At 40.7% G+C, this 22,831-nt stretch overlaps 1 protein-coding gene across 2 annotated transcripts in view; it reads right to left on the bottom strand.

Moving 5' to 3' along the window:
* The window catches only part of lrch4 (leucine-rich repeats and calponin homology (CH) domain containing 4), a 32,236-nt gene that overhangs the window by 5,418 nt on the left and 3,987 nt on the right, over positions 1-22,831 (bottom strand). For both annotated transcript variants that reach the window (XM_058394868.1, XM_058394867.1), the window contains exons 2-15: positions 7,457-7,601; positions 6,257-6,386; positions 5,752-5,857; positions 5,087-5,333; positions 4,523-4,619; positions 4,316-4,418; positions 4,092-4,201; positions 3,858-3,913; positions 2,379-2,507; positions 1,976-2,053; positions 1,692-1,746; positions 1,541-1,592; positions 1,319-1,420; positions 268-365 (exon numbers count right to left, since the gene is read on the bottom strand). In XM_058394868.1, coding sequence (XP_058250851.1) covers positions 268-365; positions 1,319-1,420; positions 1,541-1,592; positions 1,692-1,746; positions 1,976-2,053; positions 2,379-2,507; positions 3,858-3,913; positions 4,092-4,201; positions 4,316-4,418; positions 4,523-4,619; positions 5,087-5,333; positions 5,752-5,857; positions 6,257-6,386; positions 7,457-7,601 — 1,508 coding nt within the window. The remainder of the gene's footprint in view (positions 1-267; positions 366-1,318; positions 1,421-1,540; positions 1,593-1,691; positions 1,747-1,975; positions 2,054-2,378; positions 2,508-3,857; positions 3,914-4,091; positions 4,202-4,315; positions 4,419-4,522; positions 4,620-5,086; positions 5,334-5,751; positions 5,858-6,256; positions 6,387-7,456; positions 7,602-22,831) is intronic.

Genomic DNA, 22,831 nt, shown 5'->3' with positions numbered 1-22,831 from the left:
TGAAAAAAGGTATAAATATACAATGCTCATGTGTTCAGGTGAAGGGTATTCATTTGTACGGTTTAGAAGCGTTGGAAACTAAAATGTTCTCCTTCATAGTTCATTGCTGTCTCGTATTCAAACACAGGCTTTTTCAGAAGATGACAATGTACCAAAGTGTTCACTTGTCATGCTGAAATTGAGAGTGGAAACGCGGGGAGCTGTGTGGGAGTAGAGAAGCAGTATGACTGCAAAGAGACACGTGAAAAGCACATAAATGGTCTTTACCTTACGTAACTGGGAGATTTCTGCTCTCTCCTCTCGTGGTGATTTGAGCGTGGATCGAGACTCGCTGCGACCTGACTCAGCCAGAGACTGCAGTGATCCTAATACACACACACACAATTGCATAATCACCTTCACAGGCTATTTCCACAGATTGCTAATTAAATTCAGATACTGAAACACAATTGTTCGATCAGGAAGACTTATCCTTAAAAGATACACATTTTGGGTCTCTCTCCCACCCATAATTGGTATTACTCAGTTTATGTAATTATCAGCACAGAGCTGTGACACTAAGTCACATGGCTTTGGGTGTGGTCTTTAAACTCTGCACACTTCTTAGACACATCTACCTGGTTGGTGTACACTTGCATGACCACAAAGAGCTCAATATTTTCTACACACAATTTCGGTTAATTGTCCTCCAGCCCTTCTTCGATGGTTGGTGATTACTTTCCAATAGTTTCATAGAAGAGTTTTATTCCTCTTCTACCACAGCAGTCTGCTAACACACATTGTATCCACGCATTCCAAGCTTTCTATTTATGAAAGAATGACACACGATACTTTTTATCCATTTATAGTTATGTGAAGTTTGTAGCACCGGCATCTTTTTATTTTTCCTCTCTCTTTTAGGAAATAAGACCAAAAAAATATATATATATATATTCATTTTACAGCAAAACACCAAAGCCTGTCTAAAAATTTAGTTCCAGCTTTAACTGTTCAAGAAGATGGACACTGAAGCCTCATTCTAAATAAATGCTAAACAAACACCGCCTCACAGACAACTTCACTCTAGCAACAATTACATGTTTGAAAATAAATCTATTCCATTTATATAGAGTCCCTGTGTAAGTTTAGGACTGCTAATTATTAGGGCCGCTGCTACAGAGAATTGTTCACAACGCTCTGACAAATTGAAACGTTCTGCTATAAATATCATTATTATGGGTTTATAGATATTTCTCTGACAGAACTGATAGGGGTGTATATGAAGTAAGATCTTATTGTATTAGAAAAGAATTGCTATGGTAGAATTTGTTGGATTTACCTGAAGTCTTGACGTTGCAGCGTGAAGAGGCACGGAAGAGGAAGCTGTTGGGTTTGGCAGCGGCGCCAGTCGGAGAACATGGCTTAGCAGAACAGGGCACATCTGTAAAAAAAAATTAAAATAAAAACAAGGCAACATTACACCTTCGGTCTCAAACAATAAACAACAATTTCTGCATCAATATTTAGAGAAAATGTAACCATGTAAAAATGCGTGCTGTACCTGTGCGGCTTGTTGAGCGCTGCAGGGATACTGGAGGAATCTGATCCATAGTCTGAAAGAAGGGCACAGATTTGCACACAGCATTAAGTGAAAAACAAATAAGTAACTGATTTGGAGAGAGACTAAAAAAAAAAAAAAAAACGAGACTCACCACTGATCTTTGGCGGAGCCCATTAACAGTAGCACTGCTCTCTGTAGAGTCGCCACTAGAGGGAGACAGAGAAGGTCAAAATAGTAAGAGAACATCACCACCCTCGTCAACTAGCACACAGGATCAACACAAACTTTCATCTAGATTTCGTTTTAGCATTTAAACCTGGGTTTTTAAGTCCCAGAGGTCAATGACTTCAGTCAGTGACTAACATGCTACAGCACTAGATGTCAACAGTGAACACAGCGGCACCATGAACACAACGCAGGCCCCGGCCATCTTACCACGAGACGCTTCCTGTTCCTGCCTGTTTGCCTGTTGTTGCTGACTGACTTCCTGTTTTCACTACTGTCTTCTGAAAACTGGAAGAAAACAGCAAAAAGCCATAACTGAATGAAGAAAAGAAAGTGAAAAGTAAAAGTAGTATTAATGTGTACCCACTATACTGACTCTAATTGTACTTTACATTTATTCCCATGACTCAAAAGATTAACCAAGTAATAGTGTAATGTTTCATCAGCCAGTGCTGTCCTGTACAGCTCAGGATATTACGATATAAGGATATGAAAGGATTTTATATACTATAACGTATCCGTCTGCTCGTTCCAAACCCTGCTGTTCTGCTTCCTGCAAGGATGTCTTCTCAGTTTTAGATTTTTGCTACATCCCAGTGTAATCTGCACTCACCGCTCTCGTTGTTGCTGCTGTGCACGCTCCCTCTCCTGCCAGAGCTGCAGCGTGCCAGGCCTCTTCTTCTCCTCCAGTGTGGGACTGGATGGAGAGCCCGCATCGCCCGAGTCACTGCCAACACTCCTCCTGCAGAGAGAAGAATTACATCCTCAAAAGAAATGCTAGTACGCCCTGTCTTCAAAAATGTTTGCGGCAGCATTCAGGCTTTCGAGTCTTGACTGGAACTAAAAATCTCAAGCTCAGCTGAATGTAAATGTGTCTGTGGACACACAGCCATAACTTGCTTCACTCTAGGTAGATTAGCTCATCATCTTCACTGGGATATGGTAATAGTAATGCTCTTGACCACTGGGTGTTGCACTAATAATAATGTCCATTTCTCCAGACTGATGGCAGAGAAATAAGCACAAAAACAGGCCGGACCACTAATCAGACTGCAATCTGAATCTGTGAGTATAAACTATCAGATGCTTTGAAGTGTGTGAGGTCGCAGTGCCTGAGACTGAGACGAGCAACTAAATGATGTTTCTATACCACTTTATTGCACCACATACGATTTCCTGAATAACAACTGCTAACATCTGGCAGGCTGACGTAACTAATCCTAAACATATTAAATTAGGCATGAAATAATTAAGTCATTAAGACAAAACAGTCGGAATGAACTGGGATTTGTAGCTAGAAAATGTAATGAAATATTTAACAAAAATGATACAAGAAATATAAATGTAGAGAAAAACTAAGATGTTAAAAGTTGCTGGGTTTTAAAATCGAAGTATGATCTGTAGAACGGAGTCAAGTGTCTTTATTGTCCTTTTAACTACAGCTGGTTTAGTCCACGGTGAGACAAAACATCGTTCCTCCAGACGATGCATTAAACAACAACAGAACTACATGAGACTACACAGAAGTACATAAAGTGCACATGGCCAAATGTTCTACATTTTCAGACACCTTTCTACATGTAAACTAAAACTCCTACACGTAAACTAAAACTCCTACACATTGCTGTGAAACATACTGAGCTTGACAATCTGATGGGCCAGATGAGTAAAAACGCAGCTCATGTCTGTTTATGAGCACACGTATGAGTAGTTTCTGCCACAGCAGCACAGTAGACTTGCTTTCACAGTCAGGCAGTTCTTCATAGTGGGAGGAAACTAATATAAAAATCACTGTTGACTTTTCCCAGCTCCTCAAACACACACAGAGAGGCTGACCTTGTCAAATATGCTAGGGAGGTTTGGAGACAACGTGAAAGTGGGGCACAGAGAGTGTCGAAAAAAAAAAAAAGAGTCGTAAGTATGTAAGGATATTTACTATATATAGTAATACACAGTAATGCAGTAATACATGGTATAAACCCATGAAAAACCAGTTTTAGGTTTAGATTTCTCATACAAAAGGATTTACTGGTGTATTGTGAATTCATGAGGATGAGCTCATGCTACCATTGCTGTGTGTAAACAATTTTACCTGCTTCCAACAGAATCAGGGCTCTGTGAGGGCGTGGACCTGCTTTCAGTCTTCTCCTGAAAGGCACAAAGCGAAAGAACAAATGAGACAATGAGCAGCGATATTCACTCTAACGTAATGATTTGGACTGCATTTGAGACATGCGGCAGATAGTTCAATTAATATTTTACATGTTTGGTAAAACAGTGTTTGAGGGAGAAAAAAACCCCATGAATGATTAATGCATCTTCTTGCCTGTGCGAGTGATGACTTTGGAGGTCTGGGAGTGTCTGGTTTGCAGCTTTCCTCATCCTCTTCTGTTAAACTGCTGTCGATGAAATCCACCTGCTCTACCTCTCCATTCACTACAGATCGGGTTAAGGAAAAGAAAGGAGAGACAAAAACAGAGTGAGGTCTACTTTAAATATGTATACCCTGAGAGCCTTTCTGTTTCCTTTAAAGTTTGAGATGTTTAGTACCTTTGGGTGTATGCAGCAACGTGCTCCTCTCGTCTTCTTCCCTGTGGAGCTCACGGGAAATTTCCGTCAATCGCAAAGATCTGTCTGAAAAATCGTCAGCCGACTGGAAAGAGACAGGCAGGATGTTCTCATGTGCACGAGGCACAAGACGAAAAACAGATTTACATGCAATTGACGTTTAATTGGTTTCAAGCTCCTTCCTCTTACCTCATTTCCAGACCATCTCTTGCTGCCACTGTCTACACTGTTGAAGCCAGAGTCCAGACCTCCATACTGACCAAGGAACAGCTCCTGATCTGAAAGACTGCACAGAGGAGAGAGAGAGAGAGAGAGAGAGAGAGAGAGAAATTGGTTCAGTTCTCCTTCTCGTATTCTGTTTGTCTCAGCACAAATTCTCTCACCCTTTATTAGCTAATAAAACCAAGAGCACTAAAATGTATACTTTACTTGACACTAATTCCACTCTGGTGATGAATTTATTTTGTGGAAATCAAGCAATTCCAATATGTTATGTACACTGTATAAAACACACTTACACTGCACACACTTACTAAAATATGCAAATATTTATCAATGACCGAGTTACTCAGTACTGTTCACGAACATGAAACAATTTAGTGTCTCTCTTAAGGAGAGAGCAAATAAACTCGCCACTATCAATCAAAAGACATGCTTCTGTTATTAAATTGTTCTTCCCTTGACATCACCAAAACCTCATTTCTTTCATTCACATCTGTTTTTTCCCCCCTCCCACTCATCCCTTGGCCTCACCAGCTGCTGAAGCCACTGGGCCGCAGAGCTCTCTCCAGCTGGTCCTGGCTCCTTTTGCATGCCTCCATGTTTAGATATTTGAAAATGTGGAACTTCCCTTTGGAGCAGATTTGCGCTGGGGGCATCTGCAGAGGGTTGTTATCCAGTGAGATGAGCTGAAGATGCCGTAAGTGTCGATAGCACACGGGAACGTGGGAGATTCTGTTGCAGGAGACATCCAGACGGACCAATGGCAACTCCGCCAGTTCTGTAGAAATAAAGTACAAATAAAGTGGTCACATACAGTAATTCTAGTGTTTGACTCTATAGACCATTTTGTAGTACAAGCTCAGAATTGGACATTTGATAGAAATTGCTCATTTCTTTTACGTTACTAAGCTAAGATTAAGCCATTCCATTACAGAGGCATTGGCATAAGTACAGCCATTTTTAGAACTGTTATCCAATGTTGTGCTTGTGTGGAGATGGGAAAGCGGTCTCTAGCCTGTATTTGTGTGACGTCCTCAGAAATGTACATTTACATTTATGGCATTTGGCAAAGTCCCTTATCCAGAGTGCCTTATATTTATCACATTTATCACAACTGAGCAGCTAAGAGTTAAGGTCTCAGCTTGGTGGTCTTCGGATTCAAACAGTGTGCGTGTGTGTGTGTGTGATGAACTAACCCTCTGGCAGTGTCGTCAGCTGATTTCTTCTCAAGTTCAGATCCCGTAAACCCTCCAGCTGACCCAGTTCCACCGGCAAACACTGCAGCTCATTACAGCTCACATCCTGCAAACAGAAGATCAGAGCCACTGCCTGGATGTACTTAACCCAACTCACATACATATTTTTAGGAAGCCTGGAGGCATAAAGAGCTTGTACATTTAATAAGATTAGAAAAAGTCTCTAAGGCAACTAATAGAATTACAGGTTCAAATTTCCAACAGTGATTGGAATGGTGATTGCTCTGCGCTAGGTATAATATTGTTCCTTGTGTCATTTACAGCAAGAGTGCAGATGATTTGAACTTCTTGTTAAAATGGGAAAAATACTTTATGACATATAATAAACTGAAACATAAAAGAGAGAGAGAGAGAGAGAGAGAGAGAAACTGCATGGTTCAGTAAGATCAGGACAGGATGATCAGGAGCAAGAGAAAGCTGAGACAGTGTTGCAAGCTGTACGTACCAGTTGCCGGAGATTTGTAAGTCTGTGTATGGAAGCAGGAAGGACTGGTAGCTTGTTGTTGCTGATGTTGAGCACTCGCAACAGTGGGAGCTCACATACGGACATGGGCAAACTGGACAGCTGGTTTCGACTGTAACACACACATACAACATGCATGATGCGTGATTCATTTGCTCAGTAGTGAAATAACAAGAAAGTATTTTCAATGACAGCTTTATTGCATTTGAAAATAATGATCATAAGCATCATTAGACTTCACTTAAGTAAGCCACCACCTAGGGTGCAATGTGATAGTTCAAACCATTAATGACAGGCCTGTAATATCACTCACTAAAATCAACAGAGGAAGTATTAGTAACATATTAAGCTATCCAAACATTTAGATAAGGACACTAGTATCACGTTCAGTTCATGGCAAACCAAATGTATACATTTTAATAGATAAGCATGATTATTTAAAGATAATAATAATTTAAAGAACGTATCAACTACCACATATTCTCTAGCCTCAAAGGTTTGTATTAACATGCTTCCTGTAATACTTCAACGTTTCTATAGGAACTCATTCACAGGGACTTGAGTATGACATATGCTCCACATCATCTAAACCTAATAAAACCCTATGACCTTTGATATGGTTAAGGAGTCCCCAGTGTCAGAGCTTTGGAACTGACAAAGCTTCTCCAGTCGTGATGTTCCTCCAGAGTTGATTATTTTACCATCTGTAAAAGACCCCCATGTTCCACCCAGCAGTCAGCTTCTCCCCATCACAAAACCACTGCTAACTCAGGAGTTTAAAGGCTATCAAGTTCTTCCGCTGAGATGTCAGAGCAACTGCAGGTTTATAATCTGGGCAGTGTAACACACCGTGAGGAAAACGCTGTCTGCCCTCTTACACATACATGAGCTCACAGATGCCTGTGATTGGCTAGTGTTGCTCTGATTGACGGGGGGTGGGGGGTAGTAATGCCACCCCTCCACTTGAACAGCATGGCCCAGTTTGCTGTCTGTGCCCTGGACTATAGATGCCTGCGACATTGTCAGGATTTAAATTTGTTTTCAGATGCCCTAACATTTTATTAATCTATGATACTATGATAACTAAAGCCATGTGGATGGATGTGCTTTATAGCTGGCATTTCAACAGGTAGGACAATGTAGGCTGTGTGTCACACAGTAAATGTGTGTGTGTGTGCATACCTGAGGTTGAGGTAGGTGAGAGCCTGTAGCTGGCAGAGGGTGGAGGGGACTGAGCGCACACAGTTGTGATAGATGCTGAGTGTCTCCAGAGAGATGAACTGGCACAAATCCTCTGGCACCTCACACAGCCGGTTCTTCGACAGGTCTGACAAACACCAAACACAAAGACGATTAACAAAACAAACTAACAACCGAACACAATGAGATTTGATTACCAACACGGCACCAAGAAACATTACATAATGTGTGATGCTGCAGCATCTCTAAAGAATTGATATTTTATATACAATAAATAAATTTAAAAAGCTACAAATAAGAAATCACAATTGTGATACCTAATCTGACATTAGCATTCGTAGAAATCGTTATGAATGACTGGCTTGAGCCAAAAAGCTACAATCAAAACAAAACAGTGGCATTCAACAAGGTATGTACATATAGAACAACTTCCTTTAACTTGAGAGCTCTTTCAAGGACAGCTATGAATATTACAGATTCATTAAAATAAGCATGAATTGCTTTACACTTTACAACAGATGATGAGTATTTATCTTATTTCCTGAGAAGTGGCTTATAGATATGTGTATGTGTGCGTGAGTGTGAGAGAGAGAGAGAGAGAGAGAGAGAGAGAGAGAGAGAGAGAGAGCGCGAGAGAGAGAGAGATTCCCTGTACACTCTTTTGCATTAAATGGTACTTTTATTGTAGTGCAGATAAACTGCACACTGACGGTAAAATCCAAAATAAAGTTTTAAAAAAAATCCTGTGATACTATCAACTATTTATTACACTCTAGTTCACAAGAAGTCACTGACGTAAACAGGGAGAGTGACCAGAAACCAGCTAGATTAGAAATGCTCTGAAGGCTAATGACAAGAAAGCATCCGAAATATCAAGACTGTGGTGCAATCAATAGTTTCAACAATTGTGTGAATGTTTTCAATAAATACAGCGTGAGAAGAACCAGTCCAACCACTTACAAAAAAAAAGGTGCAGTGGGTTTTAATGCTGTGGGGTTTTATTATTAGTCAGTACAGAAACTGTGCTGCGATGATGATTGTGTGATTACTGAGCTACTGAACTAACATGCTATTGTCTATCGGGAGTACATGACGTGTCCTGTTCCGCATTCAGACGCTCAGATACAAGCACCTTAATGCAGTCATGCAATGCATCTGTCTATCAATCTGTCTATCTATCAGCCTATTAGTCTGTCTATATGTCTGTCCATCAGTCTATCTGTCTGTCTAACTATCTGTCTATCTATCGGCCTATTAGTCTGTCTGTCTATCAATCTGTCTATCTATCTGTCTGTCTATCAATCAATCAGTCTATCAGTCTACCAATCTGTCTATCAATCTATCAATATGTCTATCAGTCTATCTATCTGTCTGTCATACTGGGATTGTCCCATTTTACCAAGAAACATATGTTTTCCAGAATACATGTCTCTCCATCTTTTCTCGATGCATTGCATCAAGGTTCAAGGTTTCTTTATTGTCAATACCACCATATGTGCAGACGTACAGAGGAATCGAAATACCATTTGTCTTCTCTTGTCAGTATTAACATTGTACTTACAAGTCAGTGCAACAAAGAACAGATTTGTGACGGTACCAGCAGTATACTTAAAATAAATAGATATAAATAAACCAGTGAAAAATAAATTGAACTTCTGAATGGATATATATCTGAGTAAGTGTAAACAGTGAATTCTATTAAATATACAAATATATTCAAGGTGCAAATAAGCTGAAGATAGATGTAAACATGAACATAAACATGAAGATAAATGTAAACTTCAAAAAAGTTAGATAGAAAAACAGCATGTACAATATGTACAATAGCAGCAGTATGAGTAGGGCAATAAGACTAAGGTGTAAAGTGCAAAACAGTGTGAGATTGAAATAGTCTGTGCATGTAATGCTGAAACATGTAATGTTTGAACAAGTGTTTCTAAACAGTTCAGTGTGTATAGAATTTTGTCGACAGTATAAAGTGTCTAATGTGCAATGAAGTGTGGGTGAGCTGTGGTTTCAGAGTCTAGGAGTAGGTATGGGAGGAGGGACATGATTGACAGAGTTCAGCATCCTGACAGCCTGATGGATGAAGCTGTTTGAGAGTCTTGTGGAGCGAGCCTGGAGGCTTCGGTACCTTCTCCCTGAAGGCAGGAGGCTGAAGTAGAGGTTTGATGGGTGTTGAACCATCACTATTATATGTCAAGTTTTTGGGTGTTTAAGTTTCTTGATTGCTTTTTGTTTCAATTTTAGTATCACATTTATACCATAGAATGTGCACTGACTATCCAGTAGCACACTTTCACTTTAAAAGCAGCTGGCCAGCGGATTGTAGAGAAATATTCAGAACAGAAATAAGGGTTTTTTTTTTTTTTTATCAGTTTCGTTTAGTAACCATGAATCCTGCTAGACTTTCTGGCTATTGTCCTGCTTTATCAGTACTGAAAACAGGTCCGATAAAGGCCTTTACATCTTTCTCTTTCATTTCTCTGAGCAAGGTCTTGTGCCATTCTTAAAAATAAACCACAGTCATTAGAAACCTAGTGTTCCATGTCAGAGAGAAGCCAATCTTCTGAATTTGTCACTTTACTTCCTATACTGTCTTAATTTCATTAATGCTTGTTATTTTATTAATGATATCACTCTACCTCAAGTCATAATAATTGCAGATAAACAAGAAAATGACCTTTAAAGGGTTAAAGAAACAAAAAATCTAACAAGGCCCCATCAAAACGGATCGGATCTTTCCTCTGTTTCTATTTTTAAACACAAAGTTTGAGTCTGAAAAAAGCCATCATTGTCTAATAATAATAATAATAATAATAATAATAATAATAATAATTATAATAGTAATAATGATGATGATGCATATAAACCACATCAGTGTTGCCTCCTTTTACACATTATTACCTGTTTTTTGATGAAACAAAGTATGCTTTCTCCTTATTTCTTTCACTTCACTTAAGACACTCTCCTTCACACGGCCTGTTACGTTTCCAGTCCCGGTTTCCTCACTCCCACACACACACACACACACTTTCTCTGTGGCTCTGGACACAAGCTCATGGTGTATTTATAGAGAAGAGAGGATGTTAATTACAGGGCCTGAGCAAAACCAGAACACAATGTTCTGTATATAATGTCTCTGTGCATGTGTGTGTATATATATATATATATAAGTGAAGTGAAAGAAATAAGGAGAAAGCATACTTTGTTTCATTAAAAAACAGGTAATAATGTGTAAAAGGAGGCAACACTGATGTGGTTTATATGCATCATCATCATCATTATTACTATATATATATATATATATATATATATATATATATATATATATATATATAGTGTGTGTAATTATATATATATATATATATATATATATATATATATTACACACACTATATATATATATTCAAAGAGGGATAGAGACAGTAGGACAATGGGTAAAAAGTGTCTACAAGAGTGTGTGTGTGTGTGTGTGTGTGTGTGTGTGTGTGTATACGTGTATGAATGTGGTGTGCATCCTTGCTCTCTTCAGATTCTCTCTCCATGTCTTTTGTTCAATCGTTTGGCAAGGAAGTGTTTCCCTTTCACCACACACACACACACACACACACACACACACACACTCCCCATCCCATAAGAGACTGTGAATTCCCAAGCGTAACACTCATTTCCCAGCCAAACAAGGGAGAAGGGAGAGAAAGGGAGAAACACCAATGTGCCTGGTTCATGGGGAAGGCCTTAGAGCAACCAGCGTGAACTGGAAAATGTGGTGTATTTTACTAGCAAAAGCAAGGTCATATATTCACTTATGCAGTGTATCCAAAGTGTAAACTATAACAGCTATGGAATAGAGTTCAAAGATTGATTACAGTTAGTACACAGAACATACTACTGAGTGGGAAAAATTTAAATACTGACACAGAGAGATTGTGTTCATTTGTATGTGGCTTCGGCTAGCTTATTCGTGTTTACTGTACTGCATGTACAACAACCAGGCATAACATTATGCCTAATATTGTGTTGGTCCCCCTTCTGATGCCAAAGCAGCCGTGACCCGTCATGCACTGTGTATCATGACACCTTTCTATCATAACCAGCATTAACTTCTTCAGCAATTTGATCAACAGCTCGTCTGTTGGATCTGATCACACGGGTCAGCCTTCACTCCCCATGTGCATCAGTGAGCCTTGGCCGCCCATGACCCTGTCACCGGTTCACCACTGTTCCATCCTTGTCCACTTTCGATAGATACTGACCACTGCAGACCGGGAACACCCCACAACAGCTGCAGTTTTGAAGATGCTCTGATCCAGTCGTCTAGCCATCACAATTTGGCTCAAATCCTTACACTTGCCCATTTTTCCTGCTTCTAACACATCAACTTTGAGGACAAAATGTTCACTTGCTGCCTAATATATCCCACCCACTAACAGGTGCCATGATGAAGAGATCGTCAGTGTTATTCACTTCACCTCTCACTGCTCATAATGTTATGCCTGATCGGTGTATTTTTTGTTTTGTTCATTGACAGATTTGAAATAAAGACAGAAGTGGGACAGTATATCATCTGCTACAACGTTCTCTTCTTCTATTCCTCATCCAAAAATTCCCTTCTCCATTTGTTTGGCAATGTGTCACAATACATCCTCCACCTATTTTTTTTTGTATTTTTTAGTGTGAACTAAAGGCTTTCATTACCAGGGTCAGGCACTTGCGGTACGAGATGCAGTTTGAAGGTTGCCAGTGCAAACAGAAATGAGCGCTGTAGATAAGCTTGTAGGTTTAAAATAAGCCATCGGTCTCAAAAGTGTCACTTTTTTGACGTTAAATGATTGTTTAAATATTTAGTCTCCTACAAGACTCGTTACTCCAGCAACCAATCAGGACTCAGTGGAGCCTAACCGTGCACACTCGCTGTCCTCGTATAACATACCTAAATTACATCCTTGGAGACGTCCACGTCTATGTAAATAAACTACTGAAGGGCCAAAGCAAAATGTTCAAAGCAACTGAAGGCAGATCTGACATTGATGGGAGTTATTCGATTTATCTACAGTTGTCAGAGCCACAGTACAAAAACGTCAGTGTTGTTGCAGGAAAGGGGACTTCAGGGGAAAAATCTGAAAAGTATGAACACATTCGACAGATATGTATACCTAAAAAAATAATAGATAAGTAGGCGGGTTAAGACAAAATTATGACTCACTGTTTTTCCGTTCCCAAAATGACCCAACCTTTTTACCATGTAGCCTGACAGGGGAAATAACAGAAATAAACTGAAAGAGACGCATGCCATTTACATAACAGACTACATACTTCTTCTTCACGCAATCCTGGAACATATGTTTCCCTGTCTGTGTGAAAACCTCACACATGAGGTCACACACCACACTGCAACGCTTCTCCTGAAATCCAACTTAAGAATGCTAATCTGAGTAAGACTCGCCAGCGCCGCTTCTATTTTAACATCGTCTCAAGGTTTGGAGTTTTGTGTGTTCGTGTGTGTGTGTGCACATAGATTTGGGTGTGTGTTAGTTGAGACAGCAGATGCAAGGCTGTCTTATGTTACACTGGAGAGAAGTAACTAGCAAAAAAAAAAAACTTCATAACCATGATACAGAGAAAGCGAGAGAGGAATACAGTTTGTATGAAATGAACGAGAGACAAAGAGAGTGGGCAGTGGACCACCTGTCACAAATGCAGCACACACACACACTTCTCTGTAAGATTAGTTTCAGCTGATTAGCAAGTAGGATAAACAACTCCTGCATGCCCATAAATAGGCACAGACACACACACCTGGGAGTGCCTGTGCTTGGATACTAATCACATATGACCTAACCCGATCATTACAGACACACACACACAGCTCTGATTCCACCCTCCCACTTCAGTCAGCGTGTGTGTTTAAAATTTTAAGTCTAACTTTTATGTTTTCCATTTATTCTCTCACCTGCATCCGGACAGATGCAATCATGCAACCTGACACGGCCTGTACGTGTTTGTGTGTGCAGGCCAGATTCACAGAGGTGATGCGTCATGTGCCGAGTCACTGGTTTGAAGAGTGAGGGCAGGGGTGGGGAGACGACGGGAGTCAATGAGTAACAGGACCTTGACAATGCCAACGAGCGCATGAGAAAGAGCACTGAAATGAGACAGAAAAGAAGAAAAGGAGAAAGACAAAAGGAGTGAAAGAACAAAAACACGGGCCAGCATGAGTCGACTCAACTGCTAGTCCATCGCTGAGAGGTGCGAGACTGGAGCTAGATGGAAAAAGATGCACAATTTCTGAGAAGCAGGCAGGACTTACGGTTATGCTTACGCAAGAGAAAACACTTTCTCATCCTCAGCCATTCTGCTCAGTTCATCAGGACCAAAAGGTCAAGGAAACCTGCACATGTCCTTAAAGATATCTGTCTGATTTAGGAGGCCAATACTGAAGCAGATGTCATGACCTTTTAATCACACACTCTCTTTTAAACTGTGGTAAGTTAAGTAAAGAATAAAACACAACAAGGCTACAGAGAGTTTATTATCTTTCTAGAGCAGCAGGTCAAGAATTCCAACACTAACGAGGTTTTATTTAATAAACAATAACCTCTAGTTATTAATAATTTCCAGTTACATTTAAGTACATCCTGTTTTCACTTGCGTTATAGCAGCTAGACAGGCATAAAAAAAACCATACAGCTATTATATAAATGTTACTGAAAATCCACAACGCTGTCCTGAAGACTTTTCCAGTTGGGAGACATGACACCTCTGTGCCTGATGATTACAAACTGTGACACTGGAGGCTCCTTTCAAGCTAGTTCACATGTTTTAATCCATAAATGTGGAGCGTCTGCAATACAACTGAAGTTCCGGTTGGTTATAACACTGCCCGAGTCGTCACCACCTTCTGACCAGTCATGTGGTTTATTGTCTCCTGCATTAAATCACAAGGTTCAAATTCATGTTGTAGACAGGTATTAAGTTGCATACTGTGGTGTCTTATTTTCCGTTTAAAGATAAATAGATTGGAACGTTATACAAAGAAAGTTTATATAGAAGAATAGACTTTCAGACAATACGGTTCTCACAAAGCAAACTGGTTATATGACAATAATATGGCTGTTAGCAAACATCCATACAGGTTCACAATAGGCCTTACAGTCAGATTCACTTGAGAGGAGTCTAGTCACATCTGTGGGTTTCTGTCTTTCTCTGGAATACCAAAATAAATTTCCCAGGAGCCCTCTTCATGTCTGGGAGTGTCCAGTGCCATGTGTCTGAAGCGCTGCTGTTAACAGCACCAGGCTGTCCTGCAGCAATGTGTGTATTTCATGCGGCTGCGTGCCAACTGAGAAGCGCCATAAGGCAGTGTCCTGTACAACCCCCAGACACGCGATGAACAGAGAACCCTATAATTGCACGTGTGTGTGTGTGTACAGTACTCCAGCACTCAGACCACAGTGTCCTCTTTGTTTTTACTGTCAGAGATCACATAAACGTTTAAGAGGCCTCTCGTTCACATCAGACACTCAGTCTAAATGTGTCTTTTTTCTGGTATTCACAGCCACTTAATATGAAAAAATATGCAATGACTAAGTGCATCTCCTCACTGCCTATGCAAAGTCTTCCAGAGCATTCAAAAACAGGGCTAGAGGGTATAGATTGATAACTGTGTACAGCACCGACCCCCACACACTGAAAAACCATGAGATTTGGTTCACTAACGCACAACTAGTGTGATTAATCTAAACTGGCTGGCTACAACATGGCTCAGGATCAACGAAGAATAGCCCCAGGACTCAGTGTTCTTTTGCATGAGTCAGGCCTGGCATGGGAGCTACCGGTTGGCTGAATGCTTCCCGGCAAACACCATCAAAGCTCAAACAGGTTTATCCAGAACGGTCCGTCTCTCTCATGAGACTCGATGTTCTATGATCTATTCGAAACCACGATGGCTGTCGAATTCTCTAATCTGATTGGTCAGTGAGTGTTGGATGGTTTTCTTTTCACAGCAGCTCTTGACAGTCGTACCGGCTGTAAAACATATGACAGATTTACATGGATGATACGTTTCTATAGTAACGAATCACTTGTAGGGACTTGTATCTAATCCATGGCTAATGGAGTAAAGAAAATTCGGCACAGGAAAGACTTCCAGTATCTCAGTAACATGAAAAGTGTCATGAGAGGAAAGAGAGGCTGCTATAATACAGAGGTTTCACATCATTAAAGGTAACTATAAGCGGTTAAATGACAATGTTCATACATAAATATAAAAAAAAAAACCACAGTAAATATTGGAGGAAAAAATTACTGAGCCGTGTTGTGGATTATTTTCCTTTAATAATGTTCTCCATTGTCTGTAATACATCACTGTGGCATTAAGCTTGACGTACATGAGGTCCTCGTCTATGAAACTGCTACTCCATCAGTGCCTCATTTGCACAAATGAATGCAATATTACTGTCTGCACCTGTTTTTCAAAGTAATAAGACAAATTGGCTTATTATATTTTATGAAACGGCATTTTCTATTTATTATATGTTATTATATGTTTGACCAAAATGAACTGCTTAATCAAACTGCAGCAAAATTCAACTCCAAGAACAAGCACTGAGCTCTAAATACGTCATCTCTCTGTATGACACCATCATTCAGGTCATTTCTAGAAATGTTAAGCAGATTGAAGCACGCTAGCGTGCGTGTGGTTTGAGGATGCATCCTGTAACCATAACGACCGAATCACCTGTATCAAAACAAGAGAGAGACTTTGAAACGGATATATATTCCTCCACTATAATGTAATACAGTCTGCCTGATTTTTTCGGTTCATCAGGAAAAAAAAAAAAAAAAAAAGGGACCGCTGTGATAACAGTGATAAGAATGTTAACGGTGGACAAGCTGCTATTCTGAGTAGAATAAATTTGCCTGCTATAAATGAGAAACAGATGGGCTTCAAGATCAAGCATCTTTAGCATGAACGCCACATCACAGCTCAACATTCCAGCCATAAAAACAGGTCCAGTGCTTGTCATGTTTTAATTAGGTGCCGATATGAAACTTGGAAATGACCCAAAGAGTGTTTAATACCAAAGCAATGCTGCACTGCCGCTCTGAAAAACAGACCAGACCCGTGCAACTTTTCACTGCTGTAATCCTCCAGCACTGGCCCAGATAATCTATGCCAAAGGTCTGGTGTGGCCCTATATCCATCCACACACTCATCACTCTCACATCCCCACACAGACACAACCCCCCCCCCCATTCACACACACACACACACACACACACCACCCCCAATCCAGCACGCCCTGTAGCTTCTCTAATGTCTAATGGGAGGTGCTGAGTGCACCATCTGGGCACACTGGAGTCAAGGCAGCAGGAGAAGAAAGGGCTTTTAGTTACATAAGAGAGCAGGCCAGCATTTATTATTCAAACCATCAGGAAGCAGGAATATTCAGTCTCTAATGATGCTAACTTTGCTGTTATTCTAAGAGACTATATCTAAAGTTAAGCTAAAGATGTGTGTGCTGGATTTGAGGAACATTACACAAACACAACTGCAAACCATGAGCTCGGAGAATGTTTAATGGTCCCACTGTTTTTGCATGTTTTCTGTATCGTTATTTTTTCAAGTGATGTCTTTGTGTACAAAAAAGTGTCATAATCCTTTTTATTTTTCCTTTTTCTAACCTCTAGAACAGGCTGTTGTTGGTACTGTGTCTTTAAGACTGCTAAACGTAAAGGAGTTCAGTTCTTAGAGGATGGTCACTTCACAAGACAACCACGCTCCCCATCTGTCCCACCGTTAGACCTGTAAGAAAACTCTGAATGATAAAAAAAAAAAATAATAATAATAATTACAATTTTCAAAACAAATGAACACTAATTCTACCATTATTGACTTAAAGTGAAAGCTAGGTAGTGATCATCTAGAACAGGCAATACTTCTTCAGATGAATGTAGTGTATGAGGAATAAATCACTAACAACTATCGTGTTGTTATTGTATAATCATCAACTATGTGATGGTAACTGCTACTAAGTCCTTGATTGTTTTCCAATAACAGCATGCCCCATCATATCTAATTCCTTACATCATTTATATGTAGAAAGATAAATAAACCAAACATCCCATACACTCCATCCCTGACCTCTTGCCACACCCACAAGTATATTTCTAATATAATAAAACCATTAAGGCCAATTATCAATAAATCAACTGGAGGCTGGTCCTAATTTCCAGTAGAGCACAACACAGGGCCATTATCTCCTATCTAAACATGTAATACTGAAGCATCAAAGTGCTGCCACTCAGTCTCTGCGGAAGTGATGGATATTATTAGGCTCTATGAAACTTGGTTTGATTCAGCCCATACTTTACATTTCTAACAGTACCAGTAAGTGTGCCAGCAAGCTAGAAAACTATTTATTAAATGCTTAGATTTCTTTTACCTAGTTAGGAAACCACAGCCGAAGGTATGGAAAATGGCAACCAAAAACCACTCTTAACAAATATTTCCATATCTCATTCATGACTCAATTCAAGCTGCCTACTAGGCCTCAGACAACCAGCTGAACTTGAGCAGAATGCACCGATATGATATGTCAAAAGATACCTGGTGAAAAAATTACCCAAACTGCTTTACCCCCATTTCACCATCACCATGGAAATAACCTCAAGTATATAAACAACTGAGCCTCATGTACCAGTAAAGCCTGAGTTTCTGGAGGAACTGAAAGCTCCTCACCTTTTGATTATAGAGGAAGTTTGGGATTTTGATATTTTTACTCCACCAGTTTGACCGATGACAAGTTTATCTGCTTACATTTGGTTTAACAACAAGAATGGGACTTTTCACGTACTATCCCACAATGTCCTTCAGGGACTGACGGGGAATCCGAGACACGCTGATTATATCAGGGCTATACATTAACCAGAAACAGATAAAAAAAAAAAAAACCCATTCCCTTTTCACTGGTTTCATTTGGTATGCATGTTTACTCTGCTTTACGGTGGTGAAAGTGCGACAATGCTGTGCCTAAAAGTGCAAGCTACTCGTACCCTGATGCACTACGACACAATCTAGCTGACGCTAGAGCGTTTTATTTGTAACTCGGCAGATTATTTTGCTTGCACAGATGACCGAGTTTTTCAGAATAAGGAACACACATGCATGGGGAAATGACAACTGCCATACAGCTGACACAACTGAGCTAGATCAAGAATGGTGTAAAGTTCCTGCATCTCTCCTGCTCACTATATGCAGAGAAAATGCTAAAAAACACACGCCAGTTCCTTGGTATTCACATACTCTGTCTGTATTAATACGAATGTACATTTTAACTAACTAGTATACAAGTGCAAAAAAAAAGCAACCCTGGATTGGCTGCACCCTGGTTTAGGTCACTGACAAGAACGTTGTTTAAATATATAGCAAGTAACTGGAACTTCTACTGCATAACATCTGTAAAGCTTCGAGACAAAAGTACTTAGAAAGGAGTATGACTATGTAACAAGAAAAAAAATGCAGAAGCTGTAGAGGGAGAGCCCACATCCGGCAGCAGTGTAAAGGAAATGCATCTGTGAGGGGAAGCAGCAGAAACACACACTGCGCAACTCTGCGGGTCAAACACATATACCTCTACATGCTCATCCGCAGCTGGTGCAGCCAGACAGCTGAGACTTTGTGCTTGTGTGTGCTGAAGGTTTACATGCATGTTAAAAAGAACACACACATTGACACACTGCAGGATAAAAAATAAACCCCCCACACATACTGTAACTTGAAGCACAAGCTTTCCAAACTAAGCGCCTACTCGTTTTCAAAATACGTTTTTAGCTTATCAGACTGACACGGTTTTATAATGAAGCAAAACTAGGCATGGGATCATGAAAAAGGTGGCTAACAGGTCAAGCTAATTCTCTCAGGTACACCAAAGGGAAGTGAGACCTACGGAAGTTACGCTGTGTTCACACGCACAGCGACTCCACAGACGAAGCAACTGGGGATCGTTCTTTTTCAATGAGCGCTGTGCGACTTCCGGTGAAATGAGTGACAGCAACCGTTGGCAGCTGGACGTGGGCGTGTCCGGCGTCGTGACAAAGTTGAGAAAAGCTGTACTTGATGCAAATTAGAGTGCAGATGATCTCTGGCAAAGAGCACACACTGCTTCTCCTTCATCTCATATTACATGATGCATATGTACTCCACAGAATTTTACATACAAACGCTCTCCCTGAGAAATGCTTGAAAAAATATTTTACATCAAGCGGAATGCTAGTTGTGTCCACTTACAAACATTATTACTATGGCAACCAGTAGTAGGAATGCCTATTGGTGACTTAATAGAACAGCGACCGGAGACTTGCAGTGATAAAATTACTGTATGTGCAAATATTGCTTTATTCTACATTCACTGACCGACCACTTTATTAGGCCTTTCATACAAATATCTAAATTAGGCTGCAGCACAATGCATTAAATTGTGCAGATACAGAAACTGGATCGCTAGAACCAGGCAAGGACCCCCCCCCCCCCCAACCCTCCCCCCCTCCATCTATCCAGTCTTGGTGAGCCTGTTTCCACTGTACCATAAGAGTCTTGACCTTGGCTGACAGGTGCGGAATCCAATGTGGTTTTCCTCTGTTGGATCTTATCCGTCTCAAAGTTAGATAAGCTGTGCATTTTGGGTTGCTTTTCTGCCTAACACAGTTACAAAAAGTGGTTATTGGAGTTACTGTCACCTTCTGGTCAGCCCAAACCAGTTTGGCCCTTTTTCTCTGACCAACCCCGCCACAGTCAAACTCACAAAGATCACCAATATTCTGATGCTTGATGCAAACATTAACTAAAGCTCTTGACCTGCATGTGCAGGATTTTACACATTGTAATGCTAATTTACGGTTACAAAACTGGATAATATGACGAATGTGCAGGTGTTCCTATTAAAGTGGACACTGACTGCACAGATTTCTCCCTGGAGTGCATGTGTGTATAGGTAGGACCGGAAAGCACAATGCATACTCATTACCAACACTGTTATCAATGCTATTATGGGGGGGGGAATACAGTCAAAGTAAAATATGCAAATCTTAAGAGGACATGGCAACCTGTTTCCTAGAGGAATAGGAAGCACTAGCTAACCGCATCTACGCATCTCCGCTCGGCCTCAAATATACAAGCAGCTTGATATTTCAAAGGCTGGTGTGAATTTAATGCTTGACGTCTCAGGCTTAATGTTCCACCAAAGTCTTAGAGTTTGTGCCATGCTTGCAAGTTAAAAGGCTATAAAAAGTGAAAAGGCAGAATGTTCTGGTGTGCCCGCGTTATAAATGCTCCCACAACAGAGACGCACCAACATGAAAACTGTAGACTGAGCCTAGGGTCACTGCTGTGTGCTGGCTCGAGCTTGCCTTACTTCTAAAAGCTAGCTCCAAAGTGGGGGGAAAAAAAAGTCTCTGAAGCAATTTTTAGCCTTGCATCTCAAAGGAATGACGGAATAGAAGGCATTTCAATCCATGCCAGCTCCGAGAGATGTGTGAAATGTAATCCCATCCATTCTGCCGTGTTTTAACTTGTGCACAAAAGGCAAAAAAACTCCACAAAGATCTATTCAAATCCCAGATTCCCACTTTCTTTTTGTCTTAAGTGAACCATGCTGTAATTAAAAGAGCTGCTCCGTGGTACCGTAGGTTGTGTTTCCCAGCCTGAGATCTCAAGGGCCCTTGTTTCGAGCCTGAGCTTTATTCAGTTTACTGTCAGTGTGGATTTTCCCTGTGTCAAACAGGGTTTCCTCTATGTTCTCTGGTTTCCTCTCACCTCCCATAAGCATTCCCGGAAAACAGGCTTTTAACCTGCACTAATGGCTTTCAGTCGGAGTCTAATTGCCCGTAGGTGTGAATGAGGTGTGAACGTGCGAGTGCGCTGGACTGGCGCTCCATCCTGGATACATGCCTCGTGCACAGGGTTTCCGGGATGTGCTCCAAATCCACCACGACCCTGACCAGCTCACTGAAGAGGACACCGTTATGTGAAATGTTTTAACTGACAGTAAAGAAAAACCTTTGGGACAGAAATGCCGGGAAAGTGGTGTAGACTGGATGTAAGGTTGCTAATGATATGCAGACGTATCGCTTTTTATACTTAGCTGCTCTGAATTAAAGCATCTGACAAACGAATGAATAAATGTTCACAATAAGAATAATAATAATAATAATACATTTTCAAGCCTATATCTTCCATTGTATATGGTCTACTCAGCATTGGACGTCTAGCTAGTGACATTCGGCACCTTATGTTTGTTCATTCAGTATATTTGTACAAATGAACACATGCTTAGCAAAGCAAACAGATTTTTAAGTGTCGGCTCAGTGGTTGAGGTGTTGTCCTATTCCTTTAAGATGTCAGGACGAGACTTCTATTAACCTGCTGAAAAAATCACTACAGCTCTCAGACTGTGATATAACCAAAGAAAGTGAGAAGGGTTTATTAAAAGGAGAACAGAAATGATATATGAGACGGTCTTGTGGGCTTTAGAGTGTGTGTGTGAGAGAGTGTGTGTGTGAGAGTGTGTGTGTGTGTGTGTGTGAGAGAGACTGATCCTGAATGTGCCTAGCTGAGGAGGGGGTAGAGTGAACATAACAATGGTAGCAGCCCACCAGTTCATTTCATTATAACCCTTTCCCACCCTAACTAACCCTTCTCCCCCAGCACTCCCCTCAGTCATCTGCTGCTGAGCTCAGTTGTGGTCCTGCAAGTGTGTGTGCGTGTTGATGGCTCACAAACATTCTTGCTCTTGTTATCATATTCTTCTTGTGAATGAGACACTTTCTTAGGCTGTATACTTCTGCACCAGGCGTGGCCAATGTATTGTATTCAGCCAGGCACAAATATTTATTGACCACCAGACAGACTCACTTATACACAATATCCGTAGCTTTGTTTCATTCTAATTCTCCATCCAGGCTAGTATTTATTGCTGCTGTAAGCAAAAATCAACAGTGGCTTTATTATTCATGTCCAGTAGCAGCCAGGTTTGGGATTAAGACCGCAGGGGTCTGCAGAGAAATTGAATCTTATGAACCCGAGCTTTGTTCTCCAGAAAAGCACACACATACACATACATGTGAACCCCTGACCTTCCTGGGGGGAAGCTGGTCCATATTGCAGAGTAATCCTCGAGCGAGAGAGAGAGAGAGAGAGAGCGAGAGAGAGAGCGAGAGAGAGAGAGTGAATGAGAGACAGGGGAATGGTGTGTGTGCGTGTGTCTGAGTCAGTGCGTGTATACATGTTCAGTCAAAGAACAAAAACAGGGCCCCATCCTCCTTGCCCCCATATGCTGTGAGACACGTGGGCCT

This window comes from Hemibagrus wyckioides, linkage group LG07 (assembly GCF_019097595.1).
Source record: "Hemibagrus wyckioides isolate EC202008001 linkage group LG07, SWU_Hwy_1.0, whole genome shotgun sequence".
Taxonomy (NCBI): Eukaryota; Metazoa; Chordata; class Actinopteri; order Siluriformes; family Bagridae; genus Hemibagrus; species Hemibagrus wyckioides.
This window is presented reverse-complemented; position numbering and strand designations above follow the sequence as displayed.